Below are 23,450 nucleotides of genomic sequence, written 5' to 3'. Positions count from 1 at the left end.
AAAGAAAAGTTTATAGAATACAACTCTGTGAGTCTATTTATGAATTAATACACAATGGTCTTTACTCCTCTACTTACATGTAATTAGTCTTTATCATAACATCATTTAAATTTTTTGTTCTTTAAATGTTCTAAATAATAATATAAAAAACACATCAATATATATACAAGAACCGATATGGTCTTCTAGTCTCTCCAGGTTTACTGATCAGGCAACATGTTAATATCAAACCATCCCAAAAAATCATCATCTTGATTATCCATCCATCCATTCGATTGTTGTTGGAAAAAGTTATCAATTTGTGATACAAATGATCCTGATGAAGCTGCTGCTGCTGCTGCCGCTGCTGCCGCTGCTGCTTCATCGGTAGCTGTGCTCGGTTGCTGTTGTTGTTGATGATGTTGTGGGTGCTGGTTGTTGTTGAATACAGAGTATTGATCGTTGACATTGACTTCTTCAATCGTAGGTAAATAGCTCTGTGGTGGCGGTGATTGACCGAATTGGAATGGTGGTTGGTGGGACAACTGTTGTGATTGGAGTTGAGGTGGCTGTCTTTGTTGTGAAGGTGCACTAGATTCGAGTATTGGTGTAGCTTGTTGTAGTTGCAAGTGCTGGTGCTGTGGGGGTGGCGATTGTTGTTGCAGTTGTGATTGATGTGGCCACGGTGACTCTGTCTTAGTTACAATTTCTGGATCTGGATCTGACACATTTATTAAATCTCTTGTTGATCCAGTGGCTTCCAACATAGATAATGGAATACCATTAATCTCCAATGGTTTATTATCTCCAGCATTCAGCTTGGCTTGACTCATTGCTTGATCAGTAGGCACCAAAGTTGTGATAGTAGTACCATTGGGAGTAGTTGTAGTAATGGTACTGAAATCATCTTTTGTGATTTGATTATAAAATGGCAAAGGAAGCAATTTCTTATCATTAGTGTCAATTTTTTTTGCTGGTGGTTTTCCTTTATCCAAAGCAGTTCTTCGTTTCCCTTCATGAACACACCACACTAAATCATAAAACAACGATGCAGTTAGATGAGATCTCATTCGTGATATTATGCTTGATCCTTCCTCTTTATCCTCTTGTAAAAAGATATCGGGGTAAGTGTATAATACAATGTTTAGATTTTCCAAAACTTTAGCCGTTCTTGACATGTCATTTTGCAAGTTTTGCCATGAACTCAAAGTGTTCCTAAACATTCGATGTACGGTAACAATCGATTGTCTTGCTGAATCAACATATTTATCAAAAAGATATTTCGATAAATGTAACTTGAAAAGAAGCAACACTGAATATGAAACTGCTTGTCTGATGTATATTGGCAATTCGATAAGACTGGTTTCTTGATTCAATTTCGAAACAATGGTGATTATCCGAGTGGCGGATAAATATGCTGAACTAACATACTTGACTTGATCTTCAATAGGAGTGCCCGGCAAAAATGCAAAACAACAAATCATCAACTTTATGTAAAGATAATACACTTCAATAGGAGATCCTTCTTCAATTTGCAACTTGAATCTTAATCTTTCCAATTCCCGATCCAACAAATTTAACGATCCAGCACGATTCAGGGGTTCTAATAATCCATCGGGCCTAGTAACGCTAATTCCCATAACATTGACCAATTTGCATTGGAAAATTGATAACGAAATCAAACAGCGGAACTGCTTGGGTAATGATTGATCAACACGAGCGTTTTCCAACAAGTAATCAGTGGTGTTTATCGAAGGTGGCAATCCCAACAATGACGACCAAAATTGTTCACAAAAGAATAAAGCTAGCCATGATCTAGTTCTCCATTTTTCGGCATCGGGGCCCAAACTAACTTGATTACGACTAAATTCTTGAATGAATTCTCCACCTCGATGTAATCCCAATTGTAATGACAAATTCTTGGCCAAGCCAACAAAACGATAAGAGCAGTCATCAAGTACTTTTTCATTAGGCAAAGGCCAGATGGATAATATAATCAATGCTTGGATCACGTGGGTGGATCTTGGGGTCTTGATCCAGCATGTTTCTATTGCCAATTGTTTAATTAATGATGCTAATGACATGTATAAAGTTGGCTCTGGCTCACCTAAACTGGCAGTTAAAATGACGACCCAAAATAATAAATTTGATTTGTGATACAATTCTGTAGCGGAACGTGAATTAATAATGGGGAAATACTTTAAATTCCTTGTCATGAACCGATGGTGCAACTCATTGGCTTTGGATAAAGGTAAAGTAACATCACCCAACACAAATTCTGAAATTGGTTGGTAATTTTCCTCCTTCATGTCGTAATTACTCAAAGCCGATGGTGAATTGTCAGAGTTTTCACCCATTAATGGAGGACTTTGATGTATTTTGGTTACTGATGAGATAGGCGACATATTGGGGCTATGAGCATAAGATGATGAAGGTAATACCATAGGACTGATAGCAGCATTTGAGGGATACAGATTACTCCTTTGTGGTTGTGGGTGTGCAGGTGTATGTGCCTGTTGTTGTGGCAGGAGTTGTGATTGAACCTGAGGTGAAGATGTTTGATTAATAAAACCCATATTATGCTGGCTCAATGCTTGTGTTAAAAGCGATTCATTTTTAGTTAAAAGATCAATTTTTGCTTTCAATTCGTCAACATCCAGCTTCAACGATTGTATTTGTGATCCCTTCTTTGGTCTAAATTCAGGATCTATTTCACATTTGAGTCCCATTCGATCGCATCTTTGGCATGGTTGTGGGTAATTGTCCAGAGCATTACATTTGATCTTGTGTTGACGACAAAATGTGCATGAAGTCACTGGTCTATGTCCTGTTTGTTTAGACTGTTTTTGTGATGAGTCTTTGGGTGATTCATCCATTAATTTGGGCTTTTTGCTTTCACTAGGCGACACACTGCTACTGACTTTTCTTTGCTTCTTCAATTCTGGACCAGATGCCGAAGAATTGGTGGTGGTGGTGGATGTTGCGGCAGTTGCAGATTTTGAACGCTTAGGTGCAGGCAAGATAGGTGTATTCGCGTATCGAGGAGATACGGAGACTAATGGAGATGGTGTTTGTGGAGAGTGGGTCATAGGTGCTGGTTTGGGTAATATTTTTACCTTTGCCTTTTCCGTATATTTCATAGCTTTTGCAATGGTGTTTCAATATGTCAATTATGGTGCGATTGTTGAATGTTATTGATAAAGTCTGGTTGCTGTTGCTGTTGCTGTTGCTGTTGCTTCCAGTGATGCGTGATCGTGGTTGATTCTCTGTAAGTTTAAATCCTCGTAATTTCTGACAAAAAAGAAAAGGAAGCAGGCTCTGGATTGGGAGGATAGTTAGGGCTATACTTGATGCAATGCAAAAAGAATTCAATGATGGTCTCTTCGTGTAAAACTTATTTGAACCTCTAAGAATTAAAGAAATTCAATAAAAAATTTCTTTCCTTCTGTTGTAAATTTGAAATGGGTTTATTAAATAGAATGGGTTATTTTGTTGTTTTTTTGATTTTTTTAATTGTTGAAATTTTATATTTTATTTTTATTTTTATTTTTTTTTATATTTTTTTATATTTTTATTTTTATGATTTTTATTTCCCTGTGACAACAGTTATAGTATGTATGAATGGATGTTCAGAGAAGGTCAGTTCCGTAACTGACAAATGTAAACTATTGCAGCATGGATTCAAAGGTAGTGTACTTGTGAACAAGACGTTGAACTGATGGAAAAGATAAAAATTTTCAGTGTTACACAAACCGCAAGAAGGTAGAGAGGAATGCAGATGGGTTTGATGTTACAGCATGTATGAAATTGCCTTGATAAGTGTTTGAAGATAGTTACATGACTCTAGGGTGTATTGTATTATCCTGAATTGGTCTATATAATAAGTATAATTTAATATAGGGTGTCATTATTATGAGAAAAACTCAATCGTTAAAAGTATATTGTTCTGTACCAAGCAATGTCAAACTGACACTAGCACTAAATTCCAAGAAAAAAAAACAAAAGAAAGAAAAAAGGCTCAGAAGGAATTGGAATAGCACATTCCTCTTCCCTTTCTTATTTGAAGGATATTAAAAAGAGAAGACCATTTTAGTAGAAGGGTTGACAATTTGGTCATCATTTTTGTTTCCCAAAAGCCTAGATCTAAAATGATGATTGTTTAGTGATGTAATGAATAGTTGCTATAAAAAAGAAGACCTAAAATAATGGACATTAATTACCGAAAGCCTTGTATTTAGTCTATTAAATGAAATGTATTTTGGCGCAACGAATATTCCATTTGTCCCTTTTTTGACTCACCCACGGCAATTAGAGAAAAAATAAAAAAACAAAAATAAAATAAAATGAGAAAGTTATCTAAAAGATCAGTGGAATGTATATAAACTCCTTATATAAGAATTGAATTGTAGACGACGAAAATGCAATGTGTGGTCACACTTATACTTTGTTGCTCATATCCCTATTTCGCAATTGACAATACACCTTCTCTTGAGTAATTATGCTATCAGTTCTTCTTTCAAACAATACATACAATGCAAACTTGAAACAAATGAACAACGAATTTAACTATATAAAAAATAACTACTGAATCTAGCCTAGCAACCAAACCTGATCCAAAATAACAAAAAACTAACTATACACTCTTTTGTAGGGTAATAACGAATAAAAATAATAAAAAAAAACCAAAAGGCACGTTGCCTTCCTCCTTCCACTTGTCTTGCAACAAGTCTACTCTTCATCTTCAACTTTTGGATCACCAATTCCATCTTCATAAATAGCAAACACACAATCACTTTCAGGCAAGCAAGGCGAGTCGTAAATCTTACAAATTCTCTGTTCACCTCTTCCCTTCTTCAATGATAATCTCGTAGTTGAAGCATGGGCAATAATGTTTCCACCAATTGGTTTCTTTGGATCAGGGTTGTACATTCCTGACATTCCATCAACTTGAGCCACAACTTGATTGGTGATAACCACAGCAATACCAAACTCATCAGCTAATCTTTGTAATGTTCTCATAAACTTGGCGACTGATGTTTGTCTAGCACTTAATTCACCTCTACCGGCATAATCAGTACGATACAATGACATAATTGAATCCACAATCAATAATGAAAATCTCAGCTCGGCCATCATTTGCGCTGCTAAATGTAATAAATTCAATTGATGTTCAGCATTGTATGCACGGGCATAAGCAACGTTATCTAAACAATCATTAGGACTGAGTCCATACCTCTCGGCAATTGAAACTAATCTGTTGGGTCTGAATGTTCCTTCAGTATCAATGTAAAGACATTTACCTTCTCCACCACCCATATCTATAGGTAACTGACATGTGACTGCAAGGGTATGACATAATTGAGATTTACCAGTTCTAAACTCACCAAACACTTCGGTTATGGATCCAGTTTCAACGCCACCACCTAATAACGTATCTAATTGTTTAGATCCAGTAGTCAAACAAATCAACTCTGATCTTCTTGAATGAAACTCAGATGCAGTGGTGAATCCAAGTGGAACTAATTTGGCCGCTTCATTAGAAATCTTATCTGCTTTAGCTTCACTAATACCCTTGACCGTGATTAATTGTCTTTTTGGTGTATAAGCAATCGATTCAATAGTATGATATCCTTCAGCTTTTAATTTCTTAATGTCAGACGATGTGATACCATTTCCTTCAAGTTGTTCTATAAGTAAAGGTCCATTTAACTCTTCGTCTTCTTCTTCTCCTCCTCCTCCTCCTTCTGCACCACCCGCGTGTTCTTCTTGCATATGATGATCGTGTCCTGTGGAAGAAATGGAGATGTTGGATGCTTCGAGTCTTTGCAGTTGTAACTCAACTTCAGTTTGTGACATTGTTGGTATCTGTAACGTAATATAGGTGTTATAAAGACGTGTATGTTAGAAAGAAAGGTTTACGCGTTTGGTATTTAGCCTCGCGTTCTTTTCAAACATTTTTGTTTCGCCTCTTTGAATCTATGCGCTACCAATTTGTTGATGATTTTCTTCTGTAGCCAGATTTGGTTGCAAAAAAAAATATATCGAGAAGCAGATACGGATCTTGTAACTACAAGTGATAATTTGGGTAAAAAAGGAATTATAGAAGAGTGTGTTATATCTAACAGAAGTAAGGTTGATGAATCTGGACTAAGTTTGTGGAGTAGTTTGGTGTAGTTTATGAACAATTTGACAGAGGTGGGCTTCATGTCGTCACATATAGTGTGGTAAAATGTTGCCAGACGGTTAAGATCAGTTTAAAACATATGTGAGATCTGTTGTTAAAACATTTATCTCTTGATAGATAAAGATCTATTGGAGGGGCGATCTGTATGATCTGTATGATTTTAACACAAAAGAAAAAAAATGAATACGAGTTCTTCACTTTTCTTTTAATGATGATGAATAGAACCGGTGAGTGATAATAATACATAAACAAACTAGCCTTATAATTATATTGTACGGAAATGGCATCAAGTGTTTGACTTAATGTCTGGTCAAAGTCACCTTTGACTATACGAGGGATCAAAGATACGAAGAAATCGTTTAAAAGAGAGATAGACAATATGACAAGCTTGATACTTTTCGGTTATAAGTCCCAAATGAGGAATATAAATTATATAGCTTCTTATCAGTGCTGAGTATAGATATTATGCATCGATGTGAACTAATCGTTTATCTAGTTGGAAAGCATTTCCAACTATATATATCTCACTTTCCCTCGTTTAGCTCATTTTAATTTTTTCCTCGTATAGAGAGAGAGAGAGAGAGAGAGAGAGAAATCTTTGCTCGTTTAGAATCTTTGCACACAACCCATTGCTTGTGCAGCATTACACTACCTTTTCTAATGTAGTACAAAAATAGAGAAAATGGCATAAAAAAGACTAGAACCTTCATATACGATGATGATGCAGCATTAGTAAGAAAATACAGAGTTCCAAAGAGGTCATTTAACTTGATGATTACAATGATAGAAGTAGTTGTGAATATTCTCTCCCCTTATTTTAATCGTATAATCTGAGTATATTGGATCTGATCGTAAAGTGTATTCCTGATTTAATTCGTTCTGCCTAGTGAGATGGCAGTGCTTAATAAGTTTCTTTTTTTATTTATTTTATTTATTTTATTTTATTATAATTCTTTGTAGGGGCGTCAAGATGTATATTCTCTCTGTCAATTAAAAAAAAAAAAAAATTCAAATAATAAAGATATGTATATATATATGTATGTATGTATATGTATGTATATGTATGTATATATATATATATATATTTAAGACTCTTTTTTTAATATAAATATATCCATTGAAATTTCCATTGATTATTTTCTTTTTACAAACATTTAATCTGTTCTTTCAAGACAAGCACTTCAAACAATAGAAGAGAAGTTTATATCAGTTCTCTACTTTTATACATATTCTCATTCTCATTCACCTATTTCACGAAACAACGGGATATTTCAACTATATTTCCCACACAACACACACTAACACACACTCACATAATACACACACGCGTTTGGAGAAAAACGTAAATCTCATTCTTTTCAAAAACACACCTAAGGAAATGTCGTCATCGAGTCAAGTTTACTATGACTACTCCCATTTCTCCAATGGAACTACGTTTATGGATGCCTACAACAATTTCAACCAAATTCCAAATTTAAACATTGTTGAAAAATTATGGGCTAGTTACTATTACTACATGAATAACGATTTATTTGCTACTGGGTTATTGTTTTTCGTTACTCATGAGTTTTTTTATTTTGGTAGATGTTTACCCTGGGCTATTATTGATCGAATTCCTTATTTTAGAAAATGGAAGATTCAGGATGAAAAGCTTCCTAGTGACCAAGAACAATGGGAATGTTTAAAGCTGGTTTTAACATCGCATTTCTTGGTGGAAGCTTTCCCCATTTGGTTTTTCCATCCGTTATGTCAAAAGATTGGGATTTCTTTCCAAGTGCCCTTTCCTAGTATAGGACAAATGTTGTTGCAATTGGCAGTATTTTTTGTATTGGAAGATACTTGGCATTATTGGTTTCATCGTGGATTACATTATGGTGTTTTTTACAAGTATATCCATAAACAACATCATAGATATGCTGCTCCTTTTGGTTTAGCTGCAGAATACGCTCACCCAGTTGAAGTTGGATTGTTGGGATTAGGAACTGTTGGTATTCCTATCTTGTGGTGTATTATCACAGGTAACTTGCATTTATTCACTGTTTCAGTTTGGATTGTATTGAGATTATTTCAAGCAGTTGATTCTCATTCAGGTTATGAATTTCCTTGGTCATTGCATCACTTTTTGCCATTTTGGGCTGGTGCTGATCATCATGATGAACATCACCATTATTTCATTGGTGGTTATTCGTCAAGTTTCAGATGGTGGGATTATTTCTTGGAAACTGAAGCTGGTCCAAAGGGTAAAGCTGCAAGAGAAGCCAAGATTAGAAAACAAGCTGAAAAATTGCAAAAGAAAACCATATAAGCAAAGCAGCATGGAGAGAAGGAAAACCATCCGTTCCCATTTGTTTTTTCATGCCCCATCAGTATTTGTCATTTTTTACTTATATGTTTGAGCACTTTTGTTGTTGTTTTTTTAACCACAGTTCATCTTCCTTTTTCATTGGTACACATATATATTGTTGTATATTTATAGATTATTAACTAATTCAAAGTTTTAAAAATCAACCACTTTAAACTTTCAGTTTTCTTTCTTTACAAATAAAAAAAATAAAAGGGAAGCCAAATATTCACTTGTTTTCTAATCACAACCATTTAGATTTCCAACTTCTCCTTATTAACCCAATCTTCATATTCTTTTCTCTTTGAAACTATATCAATAAAGGCAACTCTCAGTTCCAACTCGGTAAATGCATTAATACCAACTCGCTCACCCAATTGTAAACTATCCTTCAATTCAATTGGTCTCAAGTACTTCAGCTCTTCAACAATCACCTTGTCGTCGATTGATAAATGTACCGGATTTTCAATTGATGCGATAGCACCAACCATAACGATAATGAATCCAACTATAGCTTCAATGTAGATGTCCAATGGTAAAGAGATTGACTGGTCGGTGGTATTACTGCCGTGCTGATGCTGGTGCTGGTGCTGGTGCTGGTGGTGAAGGTGATGGTTGTAATGTATTGCATATTTATGAAATTCAAATGCTGAATATCCCGAGTGGATTAGTAGAAGTATACCAACAAAGTATAACAAGTACTTGGAGGAGGAGCCAGTCGATGCCATGCTTGTGTATTTAGGTGTAATATTGAGGAATAGTTTGACCTGATTGAATGACGTGGTTGGTGGGTGGGTAAGTGTGTGTGTGGTTAGTCTCTGTGTGCTTAATCTGATGATATAATATCCTGTGGATGTTCTGTCGGTTGCCATTTTTCTTTTTCTTCTTTTTTCTCTTTCTTTTTTAAATTTTAAATTGACATTTTTTATCAACAACTACAACAACAACAACAAACAATCATTGACAACCACAGAGCTCAATCATATACATTGACATTGAACACATCTAAACAAACAGCATCATCATCAACAACCCAACCCATCAGTACAAAGGTGAGGCAACAGCAAATACAGCAGGGAACCATTTTTACACCTGATAAAAAGGAAAAAAAAAATTAAATAAATAAATACAAAAACCGTACATTAGATAAGGGCAAGGTAATTATTATTACCAAAATTGCCACTCTGACTTCCCATTCCACTACCACCCCCATATACATATATATATACGCACTTTTTGAATAGATTGACCAGCGTTACCCAACCATCATCGGCTGTCTCCCCGGTTATTTTATAAAATTTTTGAATATCACGCGCGGTTTATTTTTGTTGATTTTTTGAACCATGACTGAATCCACAGTTGCTTCGGAATCTACTAGCCAGCCAAAGGAATCTTCCGCAGCTGCACCTGCACCAGTAGCTACACCTGCACCAGAGAAGCCACAGTACAATCCTAAACTCATTACGTCATTGGACTGCAAATTATTACAATATGAATATGGAATCTATAAATTGGAACAGTTTATAGCTAGCTTAAAACGATTACAATCATCGACTTCGGAAGTTCCGCTAATCCATTATATTGTCTTGTTAACTGGAAGTGTTTTTGCTATAAATGATAAAGCATTCGATAAAAGATTCGATAAGTTATCCAATTTCAAACCAATCCAGCTTGGTACAATTAACATCGCAGCTAATGTGTCTCATATTCCATACGATATTCCGGATTTGCCAGTACTGGCATTGGATGATTTCCCATCACTTGAAAACACGTTGAAATGCTTGAAACAAGTAGAAACTTTGAGCAATATCTGCTTATCGGGGTACCAAAAGAGACTTGAATTGGCAAAGATCGATAAAACAAATACAGTAAAGGGTGCTGATATTGAAACGTATTATGCCAAATTAGATAGCATTATTTCGCATGATATATTCCATCAAGATGTTGATTTACTATTGAACGACTTGATGTTCCCTTTAGGTAGTGATGATCTGATCAATATCCAACATTATGAAGAAGCTTCATTAATCGACATGGATCTTAAAGAATTATTTGTCATTATTCAACAAATGGAAAAACTGTTGGCCAAATTGAAACCGGTGATTGACTCCTTGAAGAAGCCGCAAATAAATGATTCTTATTCAATACACAAGGTTTTCCTTCTCACTTCCAGATTAAATGAAATTTACACAATTATACGAAGGTTTGGTAGAAAGATTTATCTTTCCAACCATCAGCACTTGGTTGATTCAAAATTTTTATACCATTGTGCTAATGCGGCATATTTCAAAACTAATACCTTGAAGAATATGGATGATTATTACAATTCAATGAAGAAAAATGGAACTCTTATTGCCAACATCACCAGACTAATACGTCAAGATACCAAACTTGAAATCAGTGCCAAAAACGTAAGTACGCATATCAATTTTGTTGTGCAGGGTCTCAATGTAACTGAAAAATCACTAAGCGTATTGAAAGAATTTGGATTATCATGGATTGTTACCGAAAAGAAGTTTAGAAATGTTTATCATTTACCAAGAGGGAACTTGGATAAAATTTACGAAAGTGTCCCCGAGTTGAAACCTAAACCCCCTCAACCCAAGATAGCAGCAAAAACACAACAACCGCAAGCAACAAGGCCAAGCAATCTCCAGACTTCGGCCATGGAGAGGCATTTAAAGACTTTGGATTTGAATGATAATGGTGGCGGTAGGAGATCTCGTTCTTCTTCAACCTCAAGTGTCAATAGCAATGGCAGTAATTCATCAAACACCTCGTCGGGTTTAATGAGACGGGGTTCATTGACATCCCCTAATAAAGCGCCTGGCAATTCAAGAGTATCATCGCCGCGTGCAAGACCTAACTCGATGTTGTTTCAGCAACATCCAAACACTTCAAATACCAGTTTTGAAAATGGAACTGTCGCTGATGGGAAAGCAACCACTAGTAAACCTGGGATTGGCACGCAGGGCGCTGCAGCTCAAGGACGTCGGAGGTCAAACTCTCATCCACTTGCAAATGAAACCATTGCGACATCTGGTGCTGCTGCTGCATTGAAAGCCAATGGAATTAAAAATTCATCGCCATATAAACAACAGCAACAGAAGCAACAAGAGCAACTACATCAAAAGTCACAAAGACAACAACTGCCATCTGATACTGAGCAAACGATGAATGGTGTGTCACAAAATTCACATAGTTCACTCACAAAGATGTTGATTGCTGTTAGTGAAGATACTGCCGAAGATGCTGCTTCTTCATCAAATGTCAAGCTCTCGGCATCTCAAAGGCTTCAGCAGCATATTAGAGATGCGGCCAAATCGGGCAATATGATGACTACACAAAGGGAGGCGTTAAACTCTGTTGTCTATGATCCGAATCACACCACAGATCTTAATATGAAAAGGTATATTGATAGACCAAGGGCAAGTGAATCTCAATCTCCAGAAGCATCATCACCTCCACTTCCACCTCCTCCTTCAGGTGCCGTGCCTGCAGCTGCCGCTGCATCTGGGCCTTCACAATCTAATGAATTTCATGTCAAGAGTAATGGCCAGCCAATACGTCGAACTAGAGATCAAGTGACACGAAGCAACACACAGCGTAACAGTTTCATTCCTGAAATACCAGAAAAGACATCATTAGATGCTCAACCAGTGTCGCAAGACAACTCGTCGAATTCAACTGCGGCTTCATCGTCAACGTTGGGTAACAGTGTCGACCAGCCACAGCAAGCGGCATCTTCTTCGATGCCAGCAGAATCCCAACCCAGTACTACTACTACTACTTCTGAAACAAACTCAGGGTTCGATGATCAGAATACTTTAATTGTTGGCTCGTCCAATGAGGCAACCACAACCCCAGTGATCAAGAAGGTCAGATTCGCTGGAGTGCCCGAATGGACAGCAGCCGAAGATGCACCCACCAAGTATTCTCATGCAATTTTGAGAAACTTTGCCGTGTTCCGATCTCCCTCCAAGTCCAATAAAGAACGAAGCAATTATTTCACAAAGAGTGATATTTTTTTAAAAGAAGAGAGTTTGTCATTTAGAGCTAATCAAACTTTGAATGAAGGCGAACCTGTTTTACCATCTCCACCGCCAACAACAACAAAGAAGGGGTTGGGATTATCTAAATTTAGATTTAAACTGCTGTAAAAGAATTATTTTTTGTTTTAGAGATACAGTGTCATACAGTAGAAATGGTGTTTAATGATTATTTAGCAAACTTTTTTCAAGTAATTAGTAATTTTGTATAACTTATTTGTACGTAATTTTGAGTCCAAAGTTCATTTGTATTGATTAATGTGTTGTTGCAAAAAGCCTTACACGTGACAATATTGTGTTTCATTTAATAAAACTGCGAAACTGATGTTTCTACGACACATCGCATCATCGCAAAACCCACAAAACGCTTTTTTCTTTTAGATCTACAACACTTACACAACTATTACCCAGTACACAACCAGCTTTAATAATGAGACAAAAGAGAGCTAAATCTTACAAGAAACAAATGAATGTGTATCATTACACATTTAAATTTCGAGAACCTTATCAAATCATCGTTGATGACGAAATAGTCAACACTTGTCAAAAATCCTCTTTCGATATCGGTAAAGGTTTAACTCGAACAATCCAAGCCGAGAACAAACCAATGATTACCCAATGTTGTATACAAGCCTTGTATAATGGCAAAAACCAAGATGCTATAAACTTAGCCAAGACATTTGAGCGAAGGAAGTGTAATCATCGTGAAGCTATTGCACCACGCGAATGCATTAGTAGTATAGTTGATATAAATGGTGAGAACAAGCATCGATATGTCGTTGCTACGCAGGATTTAGAGTTGCGGAGGAAGTTGAGACAGGTTCCTGGTGTTCCATTGGTTTATATGAATCGATCAGTGATGGTTATGGAGCCATTAAGTAATGCTAGTGCAAAGTATAGTGAACAATGGGAATCCAAAAAGTTGACGGGAGGATTAAATGATTTACAAGCGGGGAAAATAGTTCATGAAGATGAAGAAGATATTGAGGAGGAGAATACAGGGAATGAACCGGCCAAGAAGAAAAGGAAAGGACCTAAGGGGCCTAATCCGTTGAGTGTAAAGAAGAAGAAGAAAGCAGAAACTACTGAAAAGGAAGATGGAGAGACGAAACACAAGAGGAGGAGAAAGCATAAGAAGTCGGGAGAAAGACAGGAGAGCCACGGAAGTGAAGATGAAAAAGGAGAAGCAAGAGGTGGAGCTGAAGACACGGAAATGACTGCCGAAGAAACGGCAGGCCAAGCGACAGAACAAAACCAGTAGAATGACAGGTTGCAAGAGACTGAAGGAAAAGAGTAAGGTCAGACTTTGGTAAACAACTGCTACAAAGGATACTCCATTAACATCAAAAAAATAAATAGAGTCTATAAAATCTATAAATTAATCAGCCTTGAATTGCCAATTCTTCATCCAGTTGTAAAATATCAAAACTATTTTGACTTTCGTTTTTCTTTCCTATACCATCCTGATTTGACACATCATCATCTCGTCTTTTGCGATCTATTTTCATCACAAAATTGACACTAGGGTCAATTAAACACAATTTACAATCAAAGGCCAACGAATTTTGCCTCAATGTCTTTCGAAACATATCACACAACTCCTTCAACATCGATTCAAACTCTTGATCCATTCTTTGAAACCAGGTCGGATCATACAAGATGAATGTAGATTCTTTTAACCACGATATGGTGAACCCCACATCATCATCAATTTGATGATACTTGCGCAATGCATTTTGTAAATCTTCCTTGGTGATGCCGAAAAAGGTATCTTGAATTACGATGGCATTGTACAATGCATCATCTAATTGTTCTTGTGTCATTGATTCAACTTGCAATTGTTGTCTTTGTTTCATTTCCACTATATGCAAACAATCTTGAATCGTTGATGCGGGGACAAATGTTAATCGAGTAATGACGATGAAAACTGACCTTTTCGGTTCTTGGTCCTGTGACTCGGTGTAAAGTTTAAAAGATTGGGCCAACTCATGGATGAATTGTCGTTGTGGCGATGTCATTGGAGGGAAATGGTATGATTTCTTGGGCGATTCAATGCCTTGACTGATTTGGTAGTTATAATCTTCAAGGAATGTACGAATGACATTTTCAATTCGAGTACACCATTTGGCTTGTTTGGTAAATGTGTTTAAAACATAATCACTGTAAATGATTTTTTCATCTTCAGGTACATTCACGGCGAATGCTTCACGAAGCTTGGCATCTCTCTTGGCAGCAGCACATGATTCATTACATTCAAGTATGGCACCAATTGCAGTAGGGTCATTTATCGATGCTCCACAAGGCACATTCTTTTGTAAATTGCCACATTCACATTGAACAATGACTGGTTCGTTACATTTAACAGCATCACAATTGCTACTCTTGCCAACTTTATCAAAATGACATTTCAATTTACACAAATGAGGACAGTTTTTCCTCACTTTTTGACATTTGACCATACATTGATTAGCATGGACATGGACATTGTCTTTGGTGCATTTTGATGAGCATGTACGTAAACATGGATGGCCACACTCCTTAGGTGCCATACACATCTTTCCACAACTAACACGTTCTTGCGAACACATTATTCCGGGTAGATCCAGTCTTGCACCACATTCACATGTCTTTTTGACCAATACGGTACACTTCGGACATGGTACGTCATCATTGTGACATTCATGGGGTTCAGGTCGATGTCCACATGCAGTTGGCCGAGTACATTGCTCATGACATACCAATTCGGTACCACATCTGACTGGAGCAGGAATCACAGTCTTGCCACAATTACAAACCAAATCTTCACTTGTTGATTCTAGGCATACTTCGCAAGGACCACTGTGACACATTGCTTGGCATTGATGTTGCCCACAAGCTTTCAAACGGTTGCATGTTTGAGTGCAAATGTGCACTGCTTCGATTAACATGATATCGTCACGCAATGTACGACGCAAATTGTTTCTCACTGCCTTTTTCTTGGCCCGTTCTCTTTCCAATGCAACTTGCTCATAAGCACAACATTCGGCACGGTGATAATGTTTTCGACAGCTCAATAGCACGGAGCATTTGTGATGACACTTTATTTTGATGCCCAGTTGCACAAATTGACAAGGGGCGCTAAACTTTTCATGGCCACATTCGCACGATGTGTCAAATATGGAAGTACATTCACAAGGACCTGGATGGCATTTGAATTGGCAGCGGCACCCACATGGCAACAACTTGTTGCATACATTCGCGCATTCCGCCACCAGGTCAGTACATTTAGTCCTATTGGAAGAGTCAACTTTGGTGCTTCCACAATAGCAGGTCGAAATGACATCAGGTGAATATTTACACTTTGAATGGTCCATTTTGGGCGGTGGCTGACAGGCAAAGGTTTCGTAATGTTCTCCACAGTCGTAATAATATTTCTTAACCTTACCACAGGAACCGCCACCTATCCATTTCTTGCCGTTGTGATCTGAACATTGCACAGGTTTACGTTTATGACACTTTGTCTTCAATTTGGTATCGCCACAATAACACTTGTACTCAACTTTCTTTTGGCATTTGCCGCACGATCCACCATGACATCCTTTAGCACACTTGTGATTAAGGTCGCAAACTTTTTTGCCACACGGACTATCACATTTCCAACCTTTTTTGTATGGTGTTATAATACACGGCAATTGCTTCTTTTCCTTTCCACAATGGCACTTCATTACCGGGCCAGAAGCTCCACAAACTGGATGCTTTCCGGGGTGACAGGTATTCAAGCATCGATGGATACAATCAGGGTACTTGTAGTTACATAAACTTCCACAACTGAATGGCATAAGGGGGTTCTTCGCGGGATTCTTAACTTTACCGCACCAACAAGTGAATTTCTTGGGTAGCACTTTAGTCTCATGATTACATGCAGGGCATCTCCAGGTTCTGTTCGTCTTGTTTGTGGATGATCCTCTTACAGCCCAGTCAAGAATGCAATCGAGGTCATAGACCCGAAAACATTCTTGGCAAGCCCACACAGTTGAATCTTGGTCAATCTCGCCGGTACAAACAAGACAGATATACTGACCTTGTTGAATTTCCGACAAAATTGTAGACTCCAAGGATTCATCTAGGGGAGTGTCGGCCTTTTGATCACGCTGTGTTGGTTGACTATCCTCTTGGTACGGTTGTATTTCAACTTCTATTCCATCACGAATAAAAGTTTGCAGCGACCCACTAGGTAGATGTTCTGAAGCTTCGGGTTTATCTTGTGTCATGGTATGTATTTCGCTTCGAATACGAATTGGCTAGTTCTTATGCAGCCCTCTGGAGCTTTATATATAGTTTTGCCTATGGAGTTTTTTTGGTCTTCATAAAAACTGTCTGAATTTCTTTTTTTTTTGTGCTTTTTGCAACACAAAACTAATGTGAGACATAAACATACAAACAGACATTAGTCATATGTGGAAAGGTCAACAAAGATGGCTGTAGTCTAAAGAGTAGGTTTATTGATCTGTATAATGAAAATTCGTCTTGTGGATTACGACGCAAGAACAACAGGCAAACCTGAACCTCTCGAAATCATCCGTATAATGCCGTTTCCACTCATCGGTATATACTCTAGTCAAATTCCTATCTCGCAGGGTCTCAAGATCTACAGACTGGCCACCACCATGCTATTCAATAGAACTAAATTAAACTTGGTCTCATTATAATTAAACAAACTTTTCCGAAAATAATAAAAAAATACAAAACACAGTGTAATGAAAGCGTCTCTAAAACCCCTCATTATCAAATGAATTTTTTCCTCTGATTCATCAACTTCTTCGACAAAAACCCCTTGGCAACTCCTCTCATAACTCAGCCTACTCTCACACTCCTTCTCTTGAAGAAATCCATAACTTTCCTAGCTGCACTTGATTCCTTTGGTGCACTATTAGTACCACTACCACTGCTGCCTGGAGCAGCAATCGAGTGATGTTTCGAGCTGTTGTGGCCAGTACCATTGGATGCGTTAGAATGGACTCGCTTTGAGTCCTTTTTATTTATGTTGGCCTCATTAGTAGGCTCCAACACTTTTCTGGTCTTGGTTTTTGGTTTTGGGACTGATGCTGATGCCGATGATGAAGATACAGTAGTAGCTGGCGTATCACTCCTGTTGGTTTCTCTTGACAATGGAGTTGGTGCGAGGGAGTTGGTTGCGTTGGTACTTGGAACATTGGATCCATCTTTTGCTGTTGGCAACGAAACATTCGAACTTGATGAATGATATGAACTATAAAAGGATAACAAACTAAACCTGTTTCTCTTCTTTGTTTCCTTATGTTCGCGGTTTTCCTTGTTTTCGTCAGAAACAGTTCTTCTCGTTGTGCTTGACCTTCTGTTAACATCATCAGGTTTGGGGTGTTTTGTCTCAGGGGCTCTTGATGGAACCTCACGTGTGCGTGGCAAATAGTCTTGGGTTGTCTGAGCTGGTTTCTCGATATATTCCTCCATTGGCTCAGGCAACTTTTCTTCAACAACTTCTGGTTTTAATTCATCGTCATTGCTATTCTCCACCATCTTGCCTTCTTGTTCAACTGATGTAGCTTGATTCTCCTCTGGTGAACTAGCCGTGACCGTTGACTCATCTTGGCTCTTTGCTACCTCAGATGGTGTCTCTTTATCTTCCTCTTCATTGCTTGCCAATTCCGTCGGCATCACCTTATCTATTGGCTCTCCAACCTCAACTTTCTCCACACTTTTATTCGACTTTGTTGGTGAATGGTGAATACTTTCTGACAAGTCCAACGCTTCAATCTTATCTTCCAAATAGCTTAAAACAGAATTTCTCTTGTTCTCGGGTGATAAATTATAACCACTATGACCGTTATGTCCAGGTAAGTTATCTTTACTCAACACGCCATTAACGTGCACATGGGTAACCACTGAGTTTCTTCTGCTAGACGCTGGTCTCGAATCCGTCATCACTGCCTCCTTCGGGGGCGAAGTTGAAATGTACTGAGTCATTGAATTTGAATATGAAATGTTGGAAGTCGTGGCGGGGAATTTGATTATGTCCTTGTAAGAAATAGTAACTGGCGAGGGCGATATCAAGGATGAGGTCATCGAAGATGGATGGTAAGATGTAGGTCTTGGTTTCTTTGCAGCAGGAGGTAATTTGGCAAATTCCTTAGGTGGCAACAATTTCGTAATAGGTGGCAAAGTTGGAGCAGGAACAGCATTGCTACCAGATAATGTACCTGTTGGCTTTGTGGGGCTCTCGACAATAGTTGAAATTGTTGACGAGTTTGCATAATTGGCTGAATTATTTGTTGCTCTGGAAACGCTTTCATCGTTTACCATTGACTTCAAGGCAAAGCTAGCTGAAGAAGCAGAATTTGAAATTGAGGCAGACTTTTGATGGCCCCTTGTCGGTGATACTGAAGAGGGCTTTTTTGGTGAAGGAGTTTTTGATACGTTAACACTATCCGAGGAATCAACGGGTCTGGGGGTATTTGCAGTAGACATAGAAGGCGAAGCATACAAAAGACTGATACTCGTTGATGAGTACGACCTTGCATGATCTGATGCAGTCGGTTGTGGTCTTCCACTTTGTGGTTGTAAATGTGACACCTGCTGGTGATGATACATCGAAGGTCCCATCAATGATGAGGAGCTTGTTGGAGTGTTTATCATCGAGAACCTCTTGTTGTATACCGGTGTTTGTTGCTCGGCCAAGGCAGCCGCAGCCACACTTGCTGTAGTAGCAGCATGTTTTTCTCGGTAAATTCTATCCCATTCTGGTTGTCTAATGGATAACAATGTTGTGAAGGAGCTTAAGAATGGATGGTTTCTAATTGAGTCAATTGCAATTCTTTTCCTTGGATCAGAAACAATGATTTTTCTGAGCAAATCACGAGCCAATGGACTAACATACTCAGGAAACGTTAATGGGGTTTTACAAATGTAATGGTACAATTTAATAATATCAGACCCATCCTCATTTTCTGGATCGTCATCAAACGGCAAATAACCGGATAACATAGCATACAATATCACCCCCAAAGACCAAATGTCTGCTTTCCTTCCTTCGTATGGATTTTGCGTCAAGACCAATTCCGGGGCAGCATAACAAGGAGACCCGCAACTTGTCTTCATGAGATCATTACCCCTGTCGCCACAGGAATTGACAAATCCAAAATCACTAATAATAACATTTTTGTGTTTGTCTAGTAACAAATTCTCTAATTTCAAATCACGATGAATTAATCCTTTGGAATGCATGTAGTCGACACCACTGACCAATTGAGCAAAAATCTTTTTCGCCACTGGCTCCTTCAAGTACTTGTGTTGTAGAATGTAATCAAATAGCTCACCGCCAGAGGCATATTCTAACACTATACCGACATATTTCCCACTTTTCATCACCTCGACTAAGTTAACAATGTTGGGGTGATTCAACAACTTTAATGAATTAATCTCGCGATGTATTTTCACCTCTGAGTCGGAATCTTTGACAATAGTTGATCGTTTAACGAGCTTGATGGCTACTTGACTGGGGTACTTACCATCTTTTCTCCATCCTAATTTGACTTTACCAAACTCTCCTTCTCCGAGGGTTGAGCCTAGGATATATGCGCCAAACCTGACTTCTCTCTGCACTCTTTTCTGCATTCCAGAGTGCATTTGTGAGGATATAGTTGAACTTGAAGCAGATGTAGGTATAGTCTGTGCTTGATTAGAATATGAGTTGGTCGTTGCCGCGCCTACCGGTAGCTCTGGTATAATTCTGGGAACCTGACTGTTGGGATTCTGACTTGAGCTACTGGAGTGTCTAGACGATGACCTTCTAGGTGGAGCCTCCTCTGTGGTTGAAAATGTGTCGTCTTGTGTGACGGCTACTGCGTTTGCCGACATGCTTTATTTTTTTGAGGGAAGAATATTTATAGCCAATGTTTGAGGCAGAGTAAAGGAGTGACTGTAGTTGATGCTAGTAGATTAAGTTGACGTGTGTATTGTCACTTTGGAAAGGAGTGCTGAAATAATCTCTGGAGGAGTAGTTTTGAACTTTTGGTGTGTGTTGGTTGTTGTTGTTATACACCACGGTTGTCAAGTAAGAAATGGTGCGCAAAGTAAAATGTGGTCCACTAAATTTAATAACCTGATTTTTTTTTTCTCACACTCTTTGTCCTTGGTTTTGTCCCTCGCAAGAAACGAAGTCGCTTTGGTATGGTTTGAAGTGGATCCCGTTTGAAGTGATGATTTGACAGCTCTGTATCAAACTGAAAGGAGTGTGAAATGGTGCAGCGACGAAAAGAAAAGTAGTTGAAATTGACAAAACTAAGATTTTGACGATATAAAATAGAACATACTTTTTGGAAATGCAATGTTTTTTTTTCGTTATTGTGTAGTTGGTGTGTGTTGTTATTATTGTTATGTTTTAGTTTTGTATGTAAACAAAAACAAAAACAAAAACAAAAGGTAAGAAAAAAAATAGAAAACTTCCTATTACAGAAAGATTGTAAACACCAGTGTCAACTTTTTAACACTTGAGACATTGCAAAACAGTGACTGAAACACACACCAATACACGAGTTCTTTAAAGTGCAAGTTTCTTTTGGATTTATAACCAAGAACTAAGCACATGGTTATGTATTCACGATAATAATTGTCATTAGACGATTAGGTGATGAACATCCACTGGTACCCTTATTTAATCTCCTGCTATCACTCGCGAATGGGTTATCTCTTCAATCTTCCATTCACTTCTAACCATAAAGCAAATATTTTCATTCATTTTTCAGTACTGGCATAGTAAGATGCAACAATCAGAATATCGAAATAACCCCACGTTGAAAAGCTTCCTCTAGGTCATCAAGTGAATCTTTCTTGGTTTTTCTTATTTGACCAAGAGTGTTGTTGTATAAGCTCTGTATCTCTTCTTGTCAGCATTTACCCAAGGATTAACCACTCCTTCTTCGTCAATAATTGTTGGCTTAGACACCTATCTGCTTTTCATAACAGCATGATCAGGCACTTTGTTATTTTGGGGTGTCATCATCATGTGACAACATTTTTTTCATCAGTTTTACAACCAAATTGTTGTAAAAATATTTCACCAAGGATCAAATTGGTTTAATGCCATCTACACGAGCACCCATTAACTTACTACTTTTTCTTTCTATATAATGCACCTTCTATAAACCTCACTACCAGTTAGTTATGTTCTTCTCGGCTTCGCCAAATACTGAATTACCTCCATTATCAACATCTTGCACATACCTGGCCCAATCTTCAAATAATTCCACACCGTCACCATACATTTCAGGTAGATTAGTCTTTAAAAAATCTAAACAATACTCATTGATGATCTCAAACTCGAGCAAAAAAGCATCATGCCCTTCTGGAGAGTCTAATTTTTTCAAAATCGAATTTGGTATATTTTCACCCAATAGCTTTTGTTCTCCGTATGTAAATAACCCATCGGACTCAATACCTATTACCAAATGCGGCTTTTTCAAAGTCTGTAGGATTTGCGGTAATGGGTCCTCATTGGTGATTGTGTCAACCAAGCCACGTGTTATATCATGCGTATCCAATTTCCTTGTTATTGAAATGTAACAATTAGCATCAAATCGTTTGATGAATTTTTGACCCTGATATCGCAAGTATGACTGGGCTGTGAAATAAGTGGGCAACTTCTTGTCCTTGTTTGTTTTTTGGGCATTGTTCAGTTGAGATCCTTCATTGTGCAAAAGCCAGTGTTCTTCATCTTTAGTCTTGGGGTATACTTTACCAGCTTCATCATCATCATCAGCTTTACTATTCAAAGACTTGCCCAAATTTCTACCAAATCTGGTTTCAAACGAATTTCGCGATCTATAAGTAAGCAATGCTGCCATTCTTGCCGCGCTTAACCCTGAATCAGGTTTTAATCCCAACGTGTTTTCATAGTAATAGCCATCGTCGTAATAAGGATCACTAAAGATGCACTGGCGCTGGGTCTCGTTCCATGAGATGCACCATGCTGAGGCTCTAGCCGAAGTCGCCAAAGCAATAACCGCCCTCACGTAATCAGAATTGTTATACGTGCTCGAGTATTCCATGGCCAACATCCCGCCCATTGAACCTCCAATAACACAAGCAATTTGTTTGACATGTAATGAGTCCAAAATCAACCTTTGGATACCCAAGTCATCTTTCGCAGTTACCAAGGGAAAATTTGGTCCGTATGGCTTACCGGTAGACTTGTCTATTGTGACTGGCGAGCATGATCCATATGGAGATCCTAAAAAGTTGATGCATATGATAAAGAACCGAGATGGGTCGAATGTCTTGTTGGAGCCCAATAAAGGACCCCACCAATCTTGTACATCAGAAGAACCAGTTAATGCATGACATATTAGCAATGCGTTATTAGCCTTTTCATTCAATCTGCCCCATGTCTTGTACGCCACGGGAAAATTGTACAATGTTTCACCACATTCTAGCGTATATTCCGGGATTTCAACTATAGTCTGACCTGGCACAAGACTTGCATAAGAGTTGCTTGCTCGTTGCTCTTCTGTTATATCCTTGTAAACGTCTGTCATACTCAATTTGTATGGAGAAGGGAAACTTATCTAGTGGTGGGAGTGTTGTAAATGCGTAATGCAATCGAATTTCTATATCAATGGCGCTGTGAGAGCTGTAGGATGCAACAAATATTGACTTCTATTGATGAAATCAATGGAAAAATAAAAAATAATAATAATAATAAAAAGGAAATTTGAAAAATTGTGGATGGCCAATGCTTGCGATGGACAAATGAATCGGTTTCTTCCTGACCAATTGTATTGATTATAGAAGTGAGTTAAAGTGTAGTTTTTCAAAAATGTGAAACGATAATTCAGGTCAACCTGTGCTAAATATATAGGTACTAGTTCTTTGATTCTTAGAAGCC

At 37.9% G+C, this 23,450-nt stretch overlaps 8 protein-coding genes across 8 annotated transcripts; 3 read left to right on the top strand and 5 right to left on the bottom strand. All coding sequences in view use genetic code 12, as the record gives it.

Moving 5' to 3' along the window:
- Positions 1–200: 200 nt before the first annotated feature.
- Positions 201–3,119, bottom strand: SEF1 (Sef1p; the record flags this gene model as incomplete). The annotated part of the gene is made up of 1 exon (XM_051813622.1): positions 201–3,119. One exon carries the CDS (start codon positions 3,117–3,119, stop codon positions 201–203), a length of 2,919 nt encoding a protein of 972 aa, XP_051672741.1.
- Positions 3,120–4,707: 1,588 nt separating this feature from the next.
- RAD51 (recombinase) lies at positions 4,708–5,835 on the bottom strand (the record flags this gene model as incomplete). Its single annotated transcript, XM_051813621.1, has 1 exon — positions 4,708–5,835. The coding sequence occupies one exon, from the start codon at positions 5,833–5,835 to the stop codon at positions 4,708–4,710; it is 1,128 nt and encodes a 375-aa protein (XP_051672740.1).
- A 1,706-nt stretch (positions 5,836–7,541) lies between these two features.
- On the top strand, positions 7,542–8,468 carry ERG25 (methylsterol monooxygenase; the record flags this gene model as incomplete). The annotated part of the gene is made up of 1 exon (XM_051813620.1): positions 7,542–8,468. One exon carries the CDS (start codon positions 7,542–7,544, stop codon positions 8,466–8,468), a length of 927 nt encoding a protein of 308 aa, XP_051672739.1.
- Positions 8,469–8,758: 290 nt separating this feature from the next.
- Positions 8,759–9,232, bottom strand: CANMA_001632 (uncharacterized protein; the record flags this gene model as incomplete). Its single annotated transcript, XM_051813619.1, has 1 exon — positions 8,759–9,232. The coding sequence occupies one exon, from the start codon at positions 9,230–9,232 to the stop codon at positions 8,759–8,761; it is 474 nt and encodes a 157-aa protein (XP_051672738.1).
- Positions 9,233–9,847: 615 nt separating this feature from the next.
- On the top strand, positions 9,848–12,664 carry CANMA_001631 (protein phosphatase regulator; the record flags this gene model as incomplete). Its single annotated transcript, XM_051813618.1, has 1 exon — positions 9,848–12,664. One exon carries the CDS (start codon positions 9,848–9,850, stop codon positions 12,662–12,664), a length of 2,817 nt encoding a protein of 938 aa, XP_051672737.1.
- Positions 12,665–12,983: 319 nt separating this feature from the next.
- CANMA_001630 (rRNA-binding ribosome biosynthesis protein) lies at positions 12,984–13,814 on the top strand (the record flags this gene model as incomplete). The annotated part of the gene is made up of 1 exon (XM_051813617.1): positions 12,984–13,814. The coding sequence occupies one exon, from the start codon at positions 12,984–12,986 to the stop codon at positions 13,812–13,814; it is 831 nt and encodes a 276-aa protein (XP_051672736.1).
- A 121-nt stretch (positions 13,815–13,935) lies between these two features.
- CANMA_001629 (FAP1) lies at positions 13,936–20,425 on the bottom strand (the record flags this gene model as incomplete). The annotated part of the gene is made up of 3 exons (XM_051813616.1): positions 13,936–15,558; positions 15,787–16,793; positions 17,404–20,425. The coding sequence occupies 3 exons, from the start codon at positions 20,423–20,425 to the stop codon at positions 13,936–13,938; spliced, it is 5,652 nt and encodes a 1,883-aa protein (XP_051672735.1).
- Positions 20,426–21,717: 1,292 nt separating this feature from the next.
- MET2 (homoserine O-acetyltransferase) lies at positions 21,718–23,100 on the bottom strand (the record flags this gene model as incomplete). Its single annotated transcript, XM_051813615.1, has 1 exon — positions 21,718–23,100. The coding sequence occupies one exon, from the start codon at positions 23,098–23,100 to the stop codon at positions 21,718–21,720; it is 1,383 nt and encodes a 460-aa protein (XP_051672734.1).
- Between the last annotated feature and the right edge of the window lie 350 nt (positions 23,101–23,450).

Source organism: Candida margitis, assembly GCF_024628925.1.
Source record: "Candida margitis strain CBS 14175 chromosome Unknown scaffold29, whole genome shotgun sequence".
NCBI lineage: Eukaryota > Fungi > Ascomycota > Pichiomycetes > Serinales > Debaryomycetaceae > Lodderomyces > Lodderomyces margitis.
Note: the sequence above shows the minus strand (reverse complement) of the source record. Positions and strands in the feature narration are given on the sequence as shown.